Source organism: Marmota monax, unplaced genomic scaffold (genome assembly GCF_021218885.2).
Source record: "Marmota monax isolate L192 unplaced genomic scaffold, Marmota_monax_Labrador192_F-V1.1 WCK01_AAM20220418_F8-fsc00018, whole genome shotgun sequence".
Classification (NCBI taxonomy): domain Eukaryota; kingdom Metazoa; phylum Chordata; class Mammalia; order Rodentia; family Sciuridae; genus Marmota; species Marmota monax.
Window position 1 is genome coordinate 4954535 of NW_026692201.1, and position 17328 is coordinate 4971862.

Genomic DNA, 17328 nt, shown 5'->3' on the forward strand with positions numbered 1-17328 from the left:
GTCCCCTCTCCCTCAAAGTCCTTCCTGACCTGCCCTTTTTACTTCTTTCAATCTCAAGTAGACCTCTATTGTGGCTCAGGTCGCACTGTGTGGTTAGGGCTCATTTAGTTTACCCAACTACAGATCTTGTCAGAGTCACCTTCTCCTTTGTCCCATGCCCAGCCAAGTGCATGACAGATGCTAAATTTGTTGAATGAACACGTGAAAAATAACTTCCTTTAAATAACTCTCTCTCAGGACACCTGAGAGAGAGTTATTTAAAGGAAGGCAGGAAGGTGGAAAGTCAAGGTGGGCTGCTGGACTTCTACAGGCTCCCCTCTACCATCAGGTGTCCTGTTTCCCCTTTCTGACCTTACCTAGGATATCCCATAGCATCACTTTGGCATAACTCTACTGAATTCAAGGGGAAGGGACATAGATTCTATGTCTCCATGGGAGGAGTGTCAAGGTCACTTACAGACTATTGGGAGATAGTATGTGGTTGTTTATACCAGATGAGTGCATCCATGTTTTACATTTAGCCCAATCCAGTTTTATATTTTGTTTACCTTGTTCTAACTCCTTTAATCGATTTCCATATCCCATAACTGCTGCCCATATAAATTGGCAAGTAACTTTCTCTTTCTAGGCCATGTTTAGTACTTTTTGGTTTATGTTGGAATTAACTCCTCTTAAGATCCAGAGGCAAGGGGCTGGGGTTGTGGCTCAGAGGTAGATCACTTGCCTGCCATGCATGAGGTCCTGGGTTCAATCCTCAGCACCACATAAAATAAAATAAAGATATTGTGTCCACATATAACTAAAAATAAATAAATAAATATTTTTTAAAAAGATCCAGAGGCAAAGAGATGTGATAGGGCCCCCAGGAGAATTGGAATCAGCTCATAAGGCAAATACCTCAGATGAAGTAACTGACTTTACATAGAGGAGGGCTATTTGAGAAGAGGGTGTGGGTATGAGGCTGAGTTGCTTCCACTCCTGGGAAAATCTTAAGGGGTTCTGGGCATTTGAAAATCTTGGTCTAAACCACATCTACCCAAATGTTTCCATGCAATTTTCCCAGATTTCCATTCCTTCCTATATATGGTCCCTTTGGCTGGGGGGGGGGGGGGGGCGCAGGGGTAAGGGTGGGGGAGGAGATCAGGGAGAGCACATCCCCAGTCCTTTTTATTTTTTATTTCAAGACAGAGTCTCTCTAAATTGATGAGTACTTGTACTTGGAATCCTCCCGCCTCAGTTTCCCAAACTGATGGGATTACAGGTGTGTGTGTGTCACCATAGCTGACATGTATATAGGGTCTTTATCATCTATATTGTGCCTTTAGTTGGCACCTCAACTCTGTATCCATTCTGTCATACTGGCCTTATCCTAAGCCAAAGTGCCCTGGCATCTATAGAAGATAATACACTCAAAGCTGTGATGGAGGCTTTCTGAGGTTTCACCCCTATCATAGAAATCTACTCAAGAGAAAAGTAAACATGCATACAAAAAGTTGTGCAAAAATATTGTTAGTAACCTTATTTGTAATATACAAAAACTCTAAACAACCCAAATGACCATTAACAGGTCAATGGATGAACAGACTATGATTGATGTACTCCTCTTGATGACATTCAGATGCCAGGGCCATTCTCTTGGACTTCTTGTTCTCCAGACCTGTGAGCTAAATAAACCTCTCTATTTTCTTTTTCAGTACTGGGGATAGAACCCAGGACTTTCTGCATGCTAGGCACACACTCTACCACTGAGCTTCTCCCCAGCCCTCTATTCTTTATGAATTTAAAATACATAAGATAAATACTGCCTTCAGGAAAAATAATTTATGTAAAAGACTACCTCAAAAGATTAGTCAACAAGGGCTTGGGATGTAACTCAGTGGTAAAGTACTTGCTTACCAAATGCATGAGGCCCTGGGTTCAGTCCCCAGCATGACAAAATGCATTTTTTAAAAGGTTACACAAGACCACATCAAATTTAACAATTAACTGGAAGGAACCACAGAACTCAAAAAAGCTGACAGTTACAGATTAAAATAAATAATTTTAAAATTGTTAGCCCAAGGCACCAGGTATTCAAAAACACTTTTAGGCAGGATATTCCAAGGGCTTGAACGTCCCAAGCCTATTAATTAAACCTGTATTGCACAGATTGCACTGTAAGATTCCATTTGTACTCTATTCTCAAATGAAAAATTGTAATGATGGAGAACAAGTCGTACAGGTGTTAGGGTTGAAGGAGGGAATGCCCAGAAGAACAGCATAAGGAAGATTTGGGGGGGGGGGTGATGGAACAGTTATGTACCCTGATTATAGTGAAGTTATGAATCTACCACATATGAGATAAAAGATAAAATTTCATAGAATTGTATATACACACAAAGTACCTGTAAAAATGACAGTCTGAATAAGATCTAATATGTGATGTACATCCCAGGCAATGTGCTTAAGAGACTACAAAAACAGAAATAAATCTCATCCTTTTATACAGCCATGCAGATGTGCTCCATATCATACATGTTTACAAGATAAAAACTAGTCCTCAAGTAAGGGGACTTGGCAGCACCATCACACAGAGTTCATACTAAATTCACCACCAAGTGAAATGGGGTAGTTACTTGTGTTTGGTAATTGCCTTGATCCAAAGGAAAATTAAATTCATCATCTTAATGATAATTGTACTTGGAATCCTCCCGCATATTTGGTAGTTCCTTTGAAGTGGGAGAAGAACTAGCCTGAGGTATGATCTACATCAGTTCAGAAGCAGTGACTAAAGATTGACAGACTATTGATAAATTTGGAGAAAATTGTAGGTTGCAATTTACTGGGTGCCAGCTGAACTTGGGCTCCTGCTTTTCCACAGAACTGAGAAATAGGGACAATATCTCCTTTGGTTTCATGTTAAAGAGATGTTTCTTGATTCCCTCAGAAAGATTCTTTGGTGGGGGTGGGAAGGAGGAAAAGAAGAAAAATCTGGCTAAGGGTGGTAGTGCACTCCTGTAATCTCAACTACTTGGGAGTGAGAATTGCAAGTTCAAGGTCAGCCTGGGCAATTTAGCAAGACCCTCAAAATTTAAAAAAATAAAATAAAAAGGGCTAAGGATATACCTCAGTGGTAAAGTGCTCCTGGGTACAATTCCTAGTACCACACACACACACACAAAAAAAAAAAAAATCTAGACAATTCATCATGACTAAAAGCAAATTAATGGTTACCTGGAAACCTGGGAGAGGTTTAGGAGACAGAGAGGAGCAAGAAGCAAGGGGAGAGGGACAAGGGGAGTGGTAGAGATCTATCTTTATTGTGGTGATGGTTTATGGGTATACATATATGTCAAAACTTAATTATATACTTAACATATGCAGTTTATTGTATGTCAAATATTGCCAAGGCTGTTTATAGAAAATCCAGGCATAGTACCATATATCACATATTATCAATTTAGTACCATATATCACTTAATTGATAATCTCTGATGCTAGAATCTAAGCATCATTTTTAAACTTGCCAGGTGATTTCAGTAGGCAACCACGCTTGGAGGGCCTCTTAGAATTTTTGAGGTAACATATATTTGGGTCGGCTGCTCCAACCTACTGACAGGCTAACCCATAGCCTGCGATAACCAAAGGCTCCAAAGCGAGAAAGGGGCTCTACAGAAGATTCTGGATGCGGGAAAGATGCTCTATGGAATGTCACCTAAGAACTATTAGGACAATCACATTGCAGACTCCTAGATTTGGAGTAAGGACAAGCCCTCTGTCAAAAACTATTTTCCCTTTGGAGCTGTGGATGTAACTCGGGGTAAAGCACTTGCCTAACGTGCAATGCCCTGGATTCAAAATAAACAAAAAGTATTCTACCTTTGAAAAGCAGTTACTGACTTAATACTGCTAGAAACTAAATGCTTGACCTAGTGCATTGCCCATCATACAGCAGTGCTATTTGATCCAATGAACTATAAAATGGGACATGCACAAAAGAATTGCAGTGTACAGGAAAATGGATGGAACTTGAAAGCATTATGTTAAGCAAAATAAGTCAGACCCCAAAAGTCATGTGTTTTCTCCCATTACATGGAAGCTGGAGAGAATCTCATGGAAATAAAAGGGAAACCAGTAGAGTAGAGAAAGGGGAGGAAGGAGAGGGAAACGGGAGGTACTGGGGAATGAAATGACCAAATTACGCTGTGTATATGTGTGAATCTGTTACAACAAATTCCATTATTGTGTATAAATATAATGCAGCAATTCTTTTAAAAAAATTCCAGAGTAAAATGGAAGTAATATATAGAAAACTAGGCTCAGGGAGGTCTAGAACGCACTAATGGAATTTTGGAGGCCCAAACTCCATTTGCTCACCCCTCAATTTATAGCTATGGGTGTATGGAAAGTTCCCAAGTAAGGGGTGGAGGAAGTACAGGCTTGGTTTAAAGATGAATCCACAGCACTGGCTACTGAGACTGGTCACTGTAAAACAGCCCACTCTCTGTTGGCCCTAGAAAGCAATACTAAAGGGAAACTTATAGAGTAACAAACTGGGCAGCATATTTGGTAGTTCCTTTGAAGTGGGAGAAGAGATAGCCTGAGGTATGATCTACATCAGTTCAGAAGCAGTGACTAAAGATTGACAGACTATTGATAAATTTGGAGAAAACAAAAATTGGTGACCAGGAAATCTAGGGCAAAATATGAGGCTGAATCTCTCAAAATACAAGGCTAAAAATAAATGTCCACAGGAGTAGACATTTCTCAACATTCAAATGGATAAGATAACCCCCCTTTTTTTGGTACTGGGAATTGAACCTAGGGGTGCTTAACCACTGAGCCATATCCTTACCCTTTTTAATATTTTGTTTAAAGACAGGTTCTTGCTGAGTTGTTCAGGACTTTGCTAAGTACTTGAGGCTGGCTTTGAACTCATGATTCTCCTGCCTCAGCCTCCCAAGCTGCTGGGATTACTTGCTCACTCATCTTTTTGATGTCAGTCTCTTGCCCTGCCTCCCAGGACTTGCTAAATGGGCTTATGCATGGATGGATTTCATAACAAGGTCTTCTCCTTACCAAAAATGATCTGGTTCCCACCATTACTGAGGGACCAACCTGCCAATAGCAAGCACCAATACTGAGCTCCCGATATGGCACCATTTATCAGGGAGATCTGGTGGCAGGGTGGTTACATAAGGTTCCTCCCATCATCACAAAGGAAACAGTCCTTTGTTTTAATAGGCACACACATATATGCTAGGTATGGAATTGTCTGCTCTATTGACAACATTTCTGCCAGCAACCATTGTTGGTCTCATAGAATGTGTTATCATCATTGTATATCCACACAAACACACACACAAAATTGTTTTAGACCAGAGAATACGTTTTACAGCAGTGGTCTGAACACTTAGAATTCACTACTGTATGTATCTTATCACCCAGAAATAGTTGGTGTGATAGAACAAAATTGGCTGCTATAGTTCCAATCAGGAAAAGCTCGGGATACAGTATATACCTTAAATCAGCAGCCAATACAAGCTGCCATTCTTCTTAGTCAGAATCCATGGGTCTTGGAACTAAGAAGTATAGGAGGGAGTTGTCCCTCACTATCACACCTATCTATCGCTCATTTGGAGAATGTTTGCTTCCCTCTCAATACCCTTGGGCATTTGGAGGTCCTGGTGCCTAGTGGAGGATGCTCTCAACCTCAACAGGGAACATAAAGGCTATTTCAGGCTCTTCATTTTGCTAAACCAACAGCTTGAGAATGGGACAACTTACTTGAGAAAATGAACCCAATTAATAGAACTGTAGGATCCAGCAATTCTACTTCAGGATATGTACATATCCAAAGGAACTGAAGTCAGTATGTTGAAGAAATATCTGTATTCCCATATTCACAAAATCCTAAGTGTCCATTAACAGATGAACAAAGAAAATAGTTTGTGTACGTCACACACACACACACACACACACACACAATTATTTAGCCTCAAAAAAGGCAACAAACCTGTTCTTTGTGACTACATGGATGAACCTGGATAATGATGAAGTGAAATAAGCCAGGCACTGGAGAAAAAACCACATTCTCCCTTACATGCGGAATCTAAAAACCCCAACCACCGGCTCTGGAGATGTTGGTCAAAGGTTATAAAATTTCAGTTATAAAGGATGGTGACTAGTTATTAACAATGTATCCTTGAAAAGCACTAAGATTGTAGCCATACAAAGTGGCACACATCTGCAATCTTAACTACCTAGAGATGGCCAATCAAGGCCAGGTTGGCAAATAATCTAGACCCTGTCTCAAAATAAGGAGCTGGGAATGTAACTCAGAAGTAGAGTATTCCTGGATAAAAAAAGATAGCAGCATTGTGGGAAGGAGGGGGATCAAGGACTGAGGTTTTAAGTGTTCTTACCATTAAAACAGTGAAATAATGTATATGCTAATTAGCTTGATTTAGCCATTCTGAAATGTACACATATATCAAAGCATCATGTTGTACATGACAAATATATAATTTGCCATTAAAAATTAATTAATTAGAGAGGGCTAAGCACAGTGGTCACACCTCTAATCCCAGTGACTCAGGAGACTGAAACAGGAGGACCAAGAGTTCAAAACCAGCCTCAGCAAAAACGAGGCTCTAAGACTCTATCTCTAAATAAAATTCAAAATAGGGCTGGGGATGTGGCGCAGTGGTTCAGTGCCCCTGAGTTCAATCCCCATACCCCCCAAAAAAATAATTAGAGGGGCTGGGGTTGTGGCTCATTGGTATAGCATTTGCCACACATGTGAGCACTGGGTTTGATTTTCAGCACTACATATAAATAAAAAACAACCAAAAATATTTTAAAAAGTAATTAGAAATAGAAAACTGGGTTTCTGCTACACAATGAAAACAAGGACAACTATGTCTAGGAGATTTGAGGAAGTGACTTTTTATTCTGTTTTATTTTTGTGGCACTGAGGATTGAACCTAGAGGGGTTCTGCCACTGAGCTACATCTCTGGCCCTTGTTATTTTTTTGAGGACATCCTTAACCTGCTGAGGCTGGCCTTGAACTTGCAATCCTCCTGTCTCACTCTCAAATTGCTGGGATTACAGGTATGTACAATGATGCCCAGCTCCCTATCAAGCCCTTTATGAGAGTACCTAATACAATTCTTAAAGGCAGAGGCCTCATGAATGAATCCCCCTATAAAGACTGCACATCTTAATACTGTTGCAGTGGAAACTGAGTTTCAGCATGAGTTTTGGAGGGGACACCATCATTTGAGTGGACAGCATTGAGGCTGGAATGTACCTAGCACTTGTCTAGCATGTACAAGGCCCTGGGTTCAATACCTACCATCACCAAAACAGAGAGGGGGTGGATGGGAAGAGGTAAGCACAGTGTCTACCGTATTAAATGGTAGCTTGTCATTTCATTCATTGATACCAGGGATTTGCACTCAGAGGTGCTTTACCATTGAGCCACATCCCCAGCCCTTTTTATTTTTTAAGACAGAGTCTAAGTAGCTTAGGGCCTCTCTCTAAATTCCTAAGGCTGATTTTGAATTTGCACTCCTCCTGCCTCAGCCTTCTGTGTTGCTGGGATTACAGGCGTGCTCCACCACACCCAAAAGTAGCTAGTTATTTTTAAAAAGTTACAGATTTTTAAAAATCTACGCAGGGGGAAATGAGGATATATAAATCAGAGTTAGTTTGAGTTTAGAACACAAAATGCGTGACATAAAGTATTCTATTTTGCTAAAGGATGTTTCCAAATTCGGTTTTGCAGGGCAAAAGAAAATAACATAAGAATTCACATAGCCCAGCCAGGCACAGTGGCATACACTTACAATCCCAGTAACACAGGAGGCCAGACTCAGCAACTTAGCAAGGCCCTAAGCAATTTAGTAAAACCCTGTCTCAAAAGAAAAAATTTAAAAAGCACCCTTGGGTTCAATCCCCATTACCAAAAACAAAGAATTCACACCGTCATATAAGCAAACAAACAGAACAACAACAAAAAACAAAAAACAAACAAACAAAAAAACAGACCAGTTGAATAGAAGCACAATTATTTCCGGCACTGAGACCAAAGAGAAATATCTCCTATAGGTTTCCATAAGAAAGATATGGGGTAATACAATAAAGTCCATATTTTTGTAGTAAAAATATCTTTAGGCTTTTGTACAATTTCACAATGTTTCTAAAACTGAGCAAATAAGACAATGTAGTCCAGGTATGTATCTTTGATGGTGTAATAGAATCTAAGACAACTTAACCTTTAGGAAAGTTACCACAGATTGTTGAGAGCCACAGCCCAAGGGGCCCCAGCAAACTTCCAGCTGCCAGCTGATGATTGGCTCACAGCAGCCCCAGCAAACTTCTAGCTGCCAACTGATTGGCTCCTCTGCTGTGATGCTCATTGGGCTGTTTCCCCGCCCTTTCAGACCGGAGCTACTCATTGGGGGACTTTTTTTGGCTCCGCCCACGTGACACAGCCAATAGGCCTCAAGAGCAGGAGGAGTGGGGAGGTTGAGAGGCTTGTGGGAAGCCGGTGGTGGCAGTTGGGCTCTGAGGGTTTTCCTGAGGAGCTGTGTGGTGCTGTGTGTGTGTGTTCTAAAAATAAAGTTCGTTTCTTTTGACAAGTGGCTCCTGAATTGTGGCTGCGGCAACAGATATTTCTCTCAGCTATATTTTTTGGCTGAAATTTTTCCAGTAAACACTTCAGAAGTCCAAGTTTATATTGCATAATTAGCTTCCCATTTGTCTTTCTTTACAGAGAAAAAGAAATGGGGAAGAATGGGAAAAGCATTATTTAAGCAGTAAATAACCAAAAAAAGTAAGCAACCTCTCCTTATATGTCCCATATTTATGTGTGTGTGTGTGTGTGTGTGTGTGTGTGTATGCATGCATGCACATGTGTGTGTTTGGAGGTGGCAGGGGCATCTGTTCTTTATTCTTGAAAGATCAAAAAAATTCCTTCATAATGATCATATAAAAATAAAAATTTATTCTTTCAGCTATGCTTCATTTTTATGGAAAAAAAACTTGAAAACAGCAACTAGTTTCAGTTAACTGGAATAAAGATCTTTCTTACTATTTGAAAAGAATACAACACAAATGATATAAAATAACTTTTATTTACATAATTTATATCTATAGAACATAACTGCTTTCTTTAGAACAAGAAAATTTACATATGACAGATATTGCTTTTTTTGTCAACAACTTCTTCAAGCAGTAGTATACATGGTTGCGTCTTTTTAAAATAATATGGTGGTAAACAATGGATATTAATATTTTTATCGGTGCCTCAATCATTTACCAACAATTAGGCTTTGAAGCCATCATGTTGATCACATGCTAAGATGTAAGTGTTTAGGAGGAAAAGTCAAGAAAAGAAAAGATAAAGACTTTTAATCACATCTCCTTCAAGATTTATAAAACAAATTCTTTGCAACACCTTTACATCAGTCAGACTTAACACAGATCATTCCGTCTTGTAAGGTAAGTACAGTGATTAAACTTCTCTTTCTCCAAGATAAGTTTTAAGACTATAACAGTAGGATAATTTGTTAACTGACTTGATTCTCTATACAATGAATGCCCTATATTTGTTATTGTTATACAATAAGAAATTATCATCCATAAAACTGGTTTATTGTAGATGTTAGCAAAGTTAAAAAATAAATATTATACAGGGATAAATTATAATTTAGTCATGGCAATCTAATACCCAAACTAACACTAATTAAGAATTTCAGAATGAGTTTTGTTTGGTTTGGTTTTTGAGATAGGTTCTCACCATGTTGCCCCCGATGGGATCAAACTCACCATACTCCTGCCTCAGCATCTCAAGTACCTGGGATTACAGACATGTGTCACTGTACTCAGTACAATATGAGATTTTTAAAAATTTACATAAATAGGTTATTAAAATAGCAATGTGATTTACTACCATGATTTTGTGACATTAATGAATAAAATAAATAAATGCATACTTATATAGAGAATTTCCACTCAGATTTACAGATCTTCATTCACGAGAAAAAGTTAAATTTTAAATTTTTCTGTAAGGCAATAAATAGAAGATGCTCTAATAGCAAGTTCCAATAAATTGGCATCACTGTTAAACTTGCTAAGCCATTATCCTCTTTTTAAGCAACTTGAAAACTGGCCACCATTTTTTCAATATACAAAACCCTAAAATTATCTAGACTTTAAAATATTTTCCCAATTGAAATACTGATCATTTCATAATGCAATCAACACAGTTTTAACTTATAGGCACAACTCATAACTCCAATGACAAATAACTTATACATACAGATATCAGCACCTTAAGGTAAGAAAACTATTGTTTAATGTAGGGTTAAACTAAAAACAATCCAGCCATGGCCCTTCATTCAAGTACTGTCTGTGGCAGAGTTGCATAGCTGCCACACAGACCAGCTGGCCTGCAAACTCAAAAATATTTTGCAGAAGTTTATAACTCCAGAGCTAATATATAATGTCCAGCTAGGAGGCTTTTCAAATAAAATCAGAATAAATCTGCTCTTTGAGAAATTTAATTTGAAACAGGAAAGGTTTGTTTAGGTAGAATGAATGGAAATATCAATCTCAAAATTAAAAATACTTACATTCATATTGATGACAATTACTGACCTTATAAAATCTTAAAATCTTGTTCTTATTTTGTTTTTAACATCGCATTTATGTTCTGTGGTACATGTTCTTTAAACAGGGGTTGGGGGAGGAGCTATCAAGAAACATTTTTTTTAAGGAGTGTATGTAAAGGAGACTGAGTTTTTTGTTTTTTGATACCAGGGATTGGACCCAGAGGTGCTTAACCACTAAGCCACATCCCTAGCCCTTTTTTTGAAAATTTTGACAGGGTCTCACTAAGTTGCTTAGAGCCTCACTAAACTGTAGAGACTGGCTGTGAACTAATGATCCTCCTGCCTCAGCCTCCTGAGCTGCTGGGATTACAGGCGTGTGCCACCGTGCCCCACAGAAGACTGAGTTTTGTGTGAGAATTTGTCTCCTAAGTGAAGTTTAGTTTTTTCTCTCCCTGAAAATCCTGAGATTACCCATGAAATAAGAAAAATAAAAATTCACAGTACAAAGTCAATATACTAAACTATGAGGAAAAAAAGCATTTAAACCATACATACTACCCAAATATTTTTAGTTATATCATTTTAAATATCTACAAATAAAGAGGGAAAGGAGACAAACATAAAATTTGTTAATGCCTTCTTTACCCACAATCTGAGGGGTGCATATAATTAAAACTGAGTATGCTTTTAAATAAAAATTTAAAAATAAATAAGCTCTTTGATGTATCAACTTTATAAATAGTAAATTTAAATACTAGTTCTTCAATTAGGAATAATGGTACATCACCATGAATTAGAAAAATACATATTTTTGAGTGAGTCAGATACACAACTGATAATAGAAAAGTTTTTTAACTTTACCATACAAGTGGACAATTTGCTTTCATATACTTGGAGGCAACTGAAAGGGCCTTCATCATCCCCCCAAAAAGGAAAATAAAAACAAAAACCTTTACAAAAGAAGTTCACTGAATGTTAAATACAATCAACCTCCAATGTCGGGCACTGATTTATACAGACATTAATCCACAATATTCCCAATGTCCACATGTGCTCAAAACAGGAAGCGTCAAAATGTAAACAAGAGTTGTTATTTCTGAGAAAGCAGTCTTAATTGCTTGGTATTTCCAAAATGCTGAATCAATCAGAAGCAAAGGAACCTCAGCAATGTTTTCCATTAATTATAAAAGCTTTAACTTGAGCTCATTAGATGTTCAAACTTGACCTAAAGAAAAATAAACAGTGATGCGTTTTTCTAAATGCTGCTTTGCTGATGTGATTGATTCTGGAAATTCCAATACTTAAAAAAAGAAAAAAAGAAGAAGAAACCCAAAAGATTGTTTCATTCTGTTTCATCTACTTCAATGAAGATATCACTGAAGAAATACTCAGAGACTGTGGTTGGCTCCTGATCAGGTGCCCGGTGTTGGCCACTTTTATGTTCTTCTTTCAGTAAGGGCTGATCACAAGAAACCTAAAAAGGTAATAAAAATAAATACGCAATACAACATTTACATATCTCTAGTGAGTACTTGTCTAGTGTGCACAAAAGCCCCGAGTTTGATCCCCAGCATCACCAGGGGGAGGGGGAGAAGTAATTCTAAACACACAGAGTTTTAACAGTAAGGTAATTTGTTACATCAGTTATAACAATAAAATTGGACGCATCCTAAATATACAACACTTCGACATGATTTGGCAAATTATAAGATACTTAAGATCCATTTCTTCATCTTAACTCTCAAGAAAAAGTTGTAATAACACAGAAAAACATAACATTGTTGAATCAGTAAATGACACTTCAATTACTGATGTAACAACAGATAGACCCATAAAACAGAAAAGCACCCAAAGGCATCACAAATCAGAGATCTTATCAAACACTTATAAATCTATAAAAAATTAAGATAGCATAGTATTGGCACAGGAATACATACAGATCAATAAAACAGAAGATTAGAAATAACATGGAAATTTATTATCTGATGAAAGTTATATTTTGAAGAACAAATGAGAAAAGTTAAGATTATTCAGGAGCTGATTTTGGAGAGCTGTATAACCACTACAGGATGAAAACCCAGCCAGACCTATATTTTATCAACATAAATTCTAGATTAATCCAAAGACCTAAATGTAAAAACATTAATTAAAACAACCACAAAAAAATGTACTATAATATGCCATAGTAAAATACTGGTTTGGGAGAGGAGTGATATCTTTTTAAATGACCTGAAAGTCAGAAGCCATAAAAGAAACAATTGATAAATTCATCTACACAAAAGCAAAAGGTAAGGCACAGCAAAAGCTAACAGATGGGAATAAAAGACAAAGGGCATGTGCAAAAAAAAAAAATGCATTCTATATCACCAAAGGGCATTTTCTTCCCTAATAAGAACTTCTACAAATCAGTATGAAAAGATAAATAATTTTTTTTAACTGTCAAATTATATCAATATATGTGTCACTGAAAATAAAGCATGAGCGGGATATAGTGGCAAACACTGATAAACCTAGCTACTTGGGAGACTGAGGCTTCTTGGAGGATCACAAGTTTAGGGTCAGCCTGAACAAAATAAAATAAAAAGGGGCAGGGGGTATAGCTTAGTGGTAGAGCACTAGCCTACACGCACAATCCCCAGTACCACATACACACAAAAAAAAATCACATAGAAACTAATAAAATCCATATGGAGAACAATCAGGCAGTACCTATCAAAGGAATAATCATTCCTTTTAATTTAAATCAATTCTATTGCTAGGAATTAAACCAATGGGTATATGTGCAAGAATGAGTCATTTTTAAGTTAAGCTATTACCACATTGCTTAAAATAACAAATAATTAAGAACAACCTAAATGCCTAAGAATACTAGACTATGATTATTATAAGATACAACCAAATAATGGAATACCATATAGTCATTAAAAACAATGAGGGTACTCTTGGACACTTATCCCTGAAAAATAAAAATTAATGTTTATATGGAACATACACATGAATGATCATAACAATTTTGCTCATAACAGCAAAAAATCAAAACAACTCAGATGTCCTTTAATGGCTAAATGAATAAGTAAAACTGTGGTACATTTATAGTAGGGAATATTATTCAGCAACAAAAAAATCAACAAACTATTGATACATAAAACCACTTAGAAGAATCTCCAGGAAACTGCTAAATGAAAAAAGCCATCTTGAATGTATGATTCCATTTATGTAACATTCTTTTTTTTGTTTAAATATATATATATTTTAGTTGTAGGTGAATATATAGTATCTTTATTTCATTTATACGTGTGCTGAGGATTAAACCCAGTGCTTCACACATGCTGGGCCAGCACTCTACCACTGAGCCACAACCCCAGCCCCATTTATGTAACATTCTTGAAATGATAAATTCAATGGTGAACAACTTGCCAGCAGTTAAGAAGGGAGTGGAGGGCTGGGGATACTGCTAAGTTGGTAGAGTGCTTTCCTAGCATGCACAAGTCCCTGGGTTCAATCCCCAGCACATACACACACACACACAAAAAAAGGGGGTGGGGTGGAGAGTGGAAATGAAAAAGAAGTGGGTGCATCTTAAAGGGGTATTATACAAAGGACACTTGCAGTGATAGAGAACTGTTCTGCTTTCTGACTGGAGCAATGTCAATATCCTGGTTGCAATACTGGAACATATTTTGCAAAACATTACCAATGGGGGAAAATAGATAAAAGGAAGATGGAACTCCTCTGTATTACTTACAACTAACTACATGTGAAACTACAATTATTTTAAAATGAAAAATTAAAATTAAGGAAGATAGAGACAGAGAAGAAGCTCTTCACTATTCTCCAAAGGTTTCTAAGACATATTGTTACGTTAAAAAAAGTAGGATACAGACAGATGTGTTGGTAGTCCAAGGTACTTGGGAGGTTGAGGCAGGATCAAAAGTTTGAGGCCAGCCTCAGCAACTTAGCAAGACTCTATCTCAAAATAAAAAGTAATAAGGGGGCTGTGGTTGTGGCTCAGTGATAGAGCACTTGCCTAGCATGTGTAAGGCACTGGGTTCGATCCTTAGCACCACATAAAAATAAACAAACAGGGACTGGGGTTTTGGCTCAATGGTAGAGTGCTTGAAACATGTATAAATCTTGAAACATGTACAAAATATTACTTAATTCAAAACAAAATGTAATTGAGATTCTTGCCTCATATTATATACTAAGTTGCCTAGGCTGTCCTTGAACTTGCAATTCTGCCTCAGCCTCCCATGTAGCTGGGATTACAGGAATATACCACTGGGCTTGGATGAACACAGTCAAAATTCTAAAACTGATTACTGAAAAATTTAAAGCTCTGGAGAAATATTTCTTAAATAATAAGCTATACGCAGCAAAAAAAAATCAACAAAAAATACAAAAGAAAATTCTAGTAAATATATGGGAAAAAAATCAAGTCATTAGTAACTAAAGAAATGCCAATTAAAACAATAAAACAGTGAAAATTATATTTTCACCTCTCCATCATTATATTTAATAGAAAAAAATTTTGAAGTGTTTTTAATATCTAACACTGGCAAGGATATGATTAAACTGGCACTGCCTTACTACTAATAATTATAACCGTTCTATAAAATAATTTGGCAATGATAATCAAGATTCACAAGGTTCACAAATTTTTGCCATTAGACAGTTACAGGATACAAAGAAATGAAACACTAATTCTAGTTTTAAGGTTCTAGTTTATCCTTGTGGGTGTCAGGACATTTGTCCTAAGGCAAACAAAATGCAAGCACTGCTTCATTTTGCTTCCACAAATCAGAAGCAATTGGATAAAAGAAATGGCAATTAAGTGTCCATTTATGGTTCTGAACTAAACTAGGTGTAACTTCATAATCCAATATGTTATTTTTTCCAGGATAGAGGGTTTGACAGGGGAGAAAACTGATGTGAATTGTTCTGAAATAATTTCTGATACCCAAATGAAAACAAAAGTACCATATTTTTCCTGAGTCTAATATTCAACTCATTTTATTATACAAACAATAAAATATGATAGTTATCACATACCTGAGCTGATGAACTGTCAGTATTCTCCGATTGTGTATTAGTAGCAACACTTGGAGATGGAAGCAGATCAGAGGACTCTTGATTTTTTTTCTCGCCTTCACTAAGTGGATTAGGTCGTTTCAAATTCCTCCTCGATACAGGTATAAGAGGTTTTACGCGCTTCTTACTATGGACGTGAGTAGGTTCGTCAGATTCCAAATTATTCTTTGAGCATATTAAAGATAAAAATCCCAGGGGTCTTCTGCCACGCCTAGAAATGCAAATGTAAAGATATTCACGAATATCCAAGGAAGACATATTCTTAATGCTATCTTCTTTCTACTAATGCTAAAATGGCACACTCACTATGTACTGGTGTCACTAAGCCATAACATACATCTCTGACAGGGTCAAGGCTTACTCTAGAGTAGAGCTTCCCATGTTGAAAAGTTCATATCAATCACCTGGCAACGTAATTAAAGTGAAAATTCTGACTGAAATGCTAGTGTGATCTGAGTCCTGCATTTCTAACAAGTTCTCAAATATGATCACACTTAAGAGAAGCATGGCTATGGAACAGGAGGTCAGAGCAAATGATGGTCCAATCATACGATTGTGTAAGTAAGTTTTACTGAAACAGCCATGTGCATCTGTCTATGGTTGCTTTTGGGGATTTTAAAAATATATTTAATTGTAGATAAATACAGTAACTTTAGTTTGTTTATTTATATTTATGTGGGGCTGGGGGTCAAATCCAGTGCCTTATATGTGCTAGGCAAGTGCTTTGCCACTGAGCTGCAGCCCTATATGGTTGCTTTTGTATTGTAACTGCAAAGCTAAGGTGAGTAGCTGCAAGAGAAACCATATCGTCCACAAAGCCTAGAATATGTACTATATGACCTTTTATATAACAAGCTTGCTGCCCTCTGTTCTAGAACACTGCTTCTCTCAGCTTGTTTTAATCCAAACCCCTCATTCTATTTTCAGTACGACTCTAAAGACAGAAAATATATCACTGAGCTTTACTTTCTATATAGTTTAGATAATACAAACAACAGATTTATTAAATAAGCATTTTAAAGACATGTCCTTTTCCCCTTAGTGGAGGCTACTGTATGTTGCCTCCCTTCCACTCACCATGTAAATTTTTTCTCTTTTTTTGGCAATAGTGGGGATTAAATGCAGGTCCTCATGGATGCTAGGCAATCACTCTACCACTGAGCTACATCCCCAGCCCCATATAAATGTTTTGAATGCTGTTGACAAACCAATAATTGTTGATAACCTAGAAGACTCACTTCTAGAGTATGAGAAAAAACAATGTGGGAGAAGTTGGCTTTGGGCTTAAATTTAACTCTGAGTCTTATAGAAAGCAAGCCATGGTTTAATATGAGATAAGGAAAATGAGACAAGGAAAGAAAATGAAACATTATTTGGGAATTCAATAAAACAACTTCCAGCAATACCTCTGTACCAATTCTATGTCTCTTATCATCAATGTGTGCATTAGCAACTACATATGGCAGAATGCATAATGACCTAAACAATAACCACAATCTGGGGAAAAATGTGTGCATATATCTAAAAAAAGGTCAAAGATGCTCTTCTTTATATTACTGATAGAGAACATGTTTTTAAAACATCAACTTTTGTATTGAATTTCATCTCTATATTCGTGTTATAGCTATAGGTTATATT

The 17328-nt window shown here is 37.1% G+C and overlaps 1 protein-coding gene across 8 annotated transcripts in view; it reads right to left on the minus strand.

Moving 5' to 3' along the window:
* Window positions 1-9101: 9101 nt before the first annotated feature.
* The window catches only part of Bdp1 (B double prime 1, subunit of RNA polymerase III transcription initiation factor IIIB), a 94479-nt gene continuing 86252 nt past the window's right edge, over window positions 9102-17328 (minus strand). For all 8 annotated transcript variants that reach the window (XM_046427417.2, XM_046427422.2, XM_046427430.2 and 5 more), the window contains 2 exons: window positions 15652-15901; window positions 9102-12073 (listed from right to left, as the gene is read on the minus strand). In XM_046427417.2, the coding sequence (XP_046283373.1) occupies window positions 11942-12073; window positions 15652-15901 (382 nt within the window). In that variant the 3' untranslated portion in view covers window positions 9102-11941. The remainder of the gene's footprint in view (window positions 12074-15651; window positions 15902-17328) is intronic.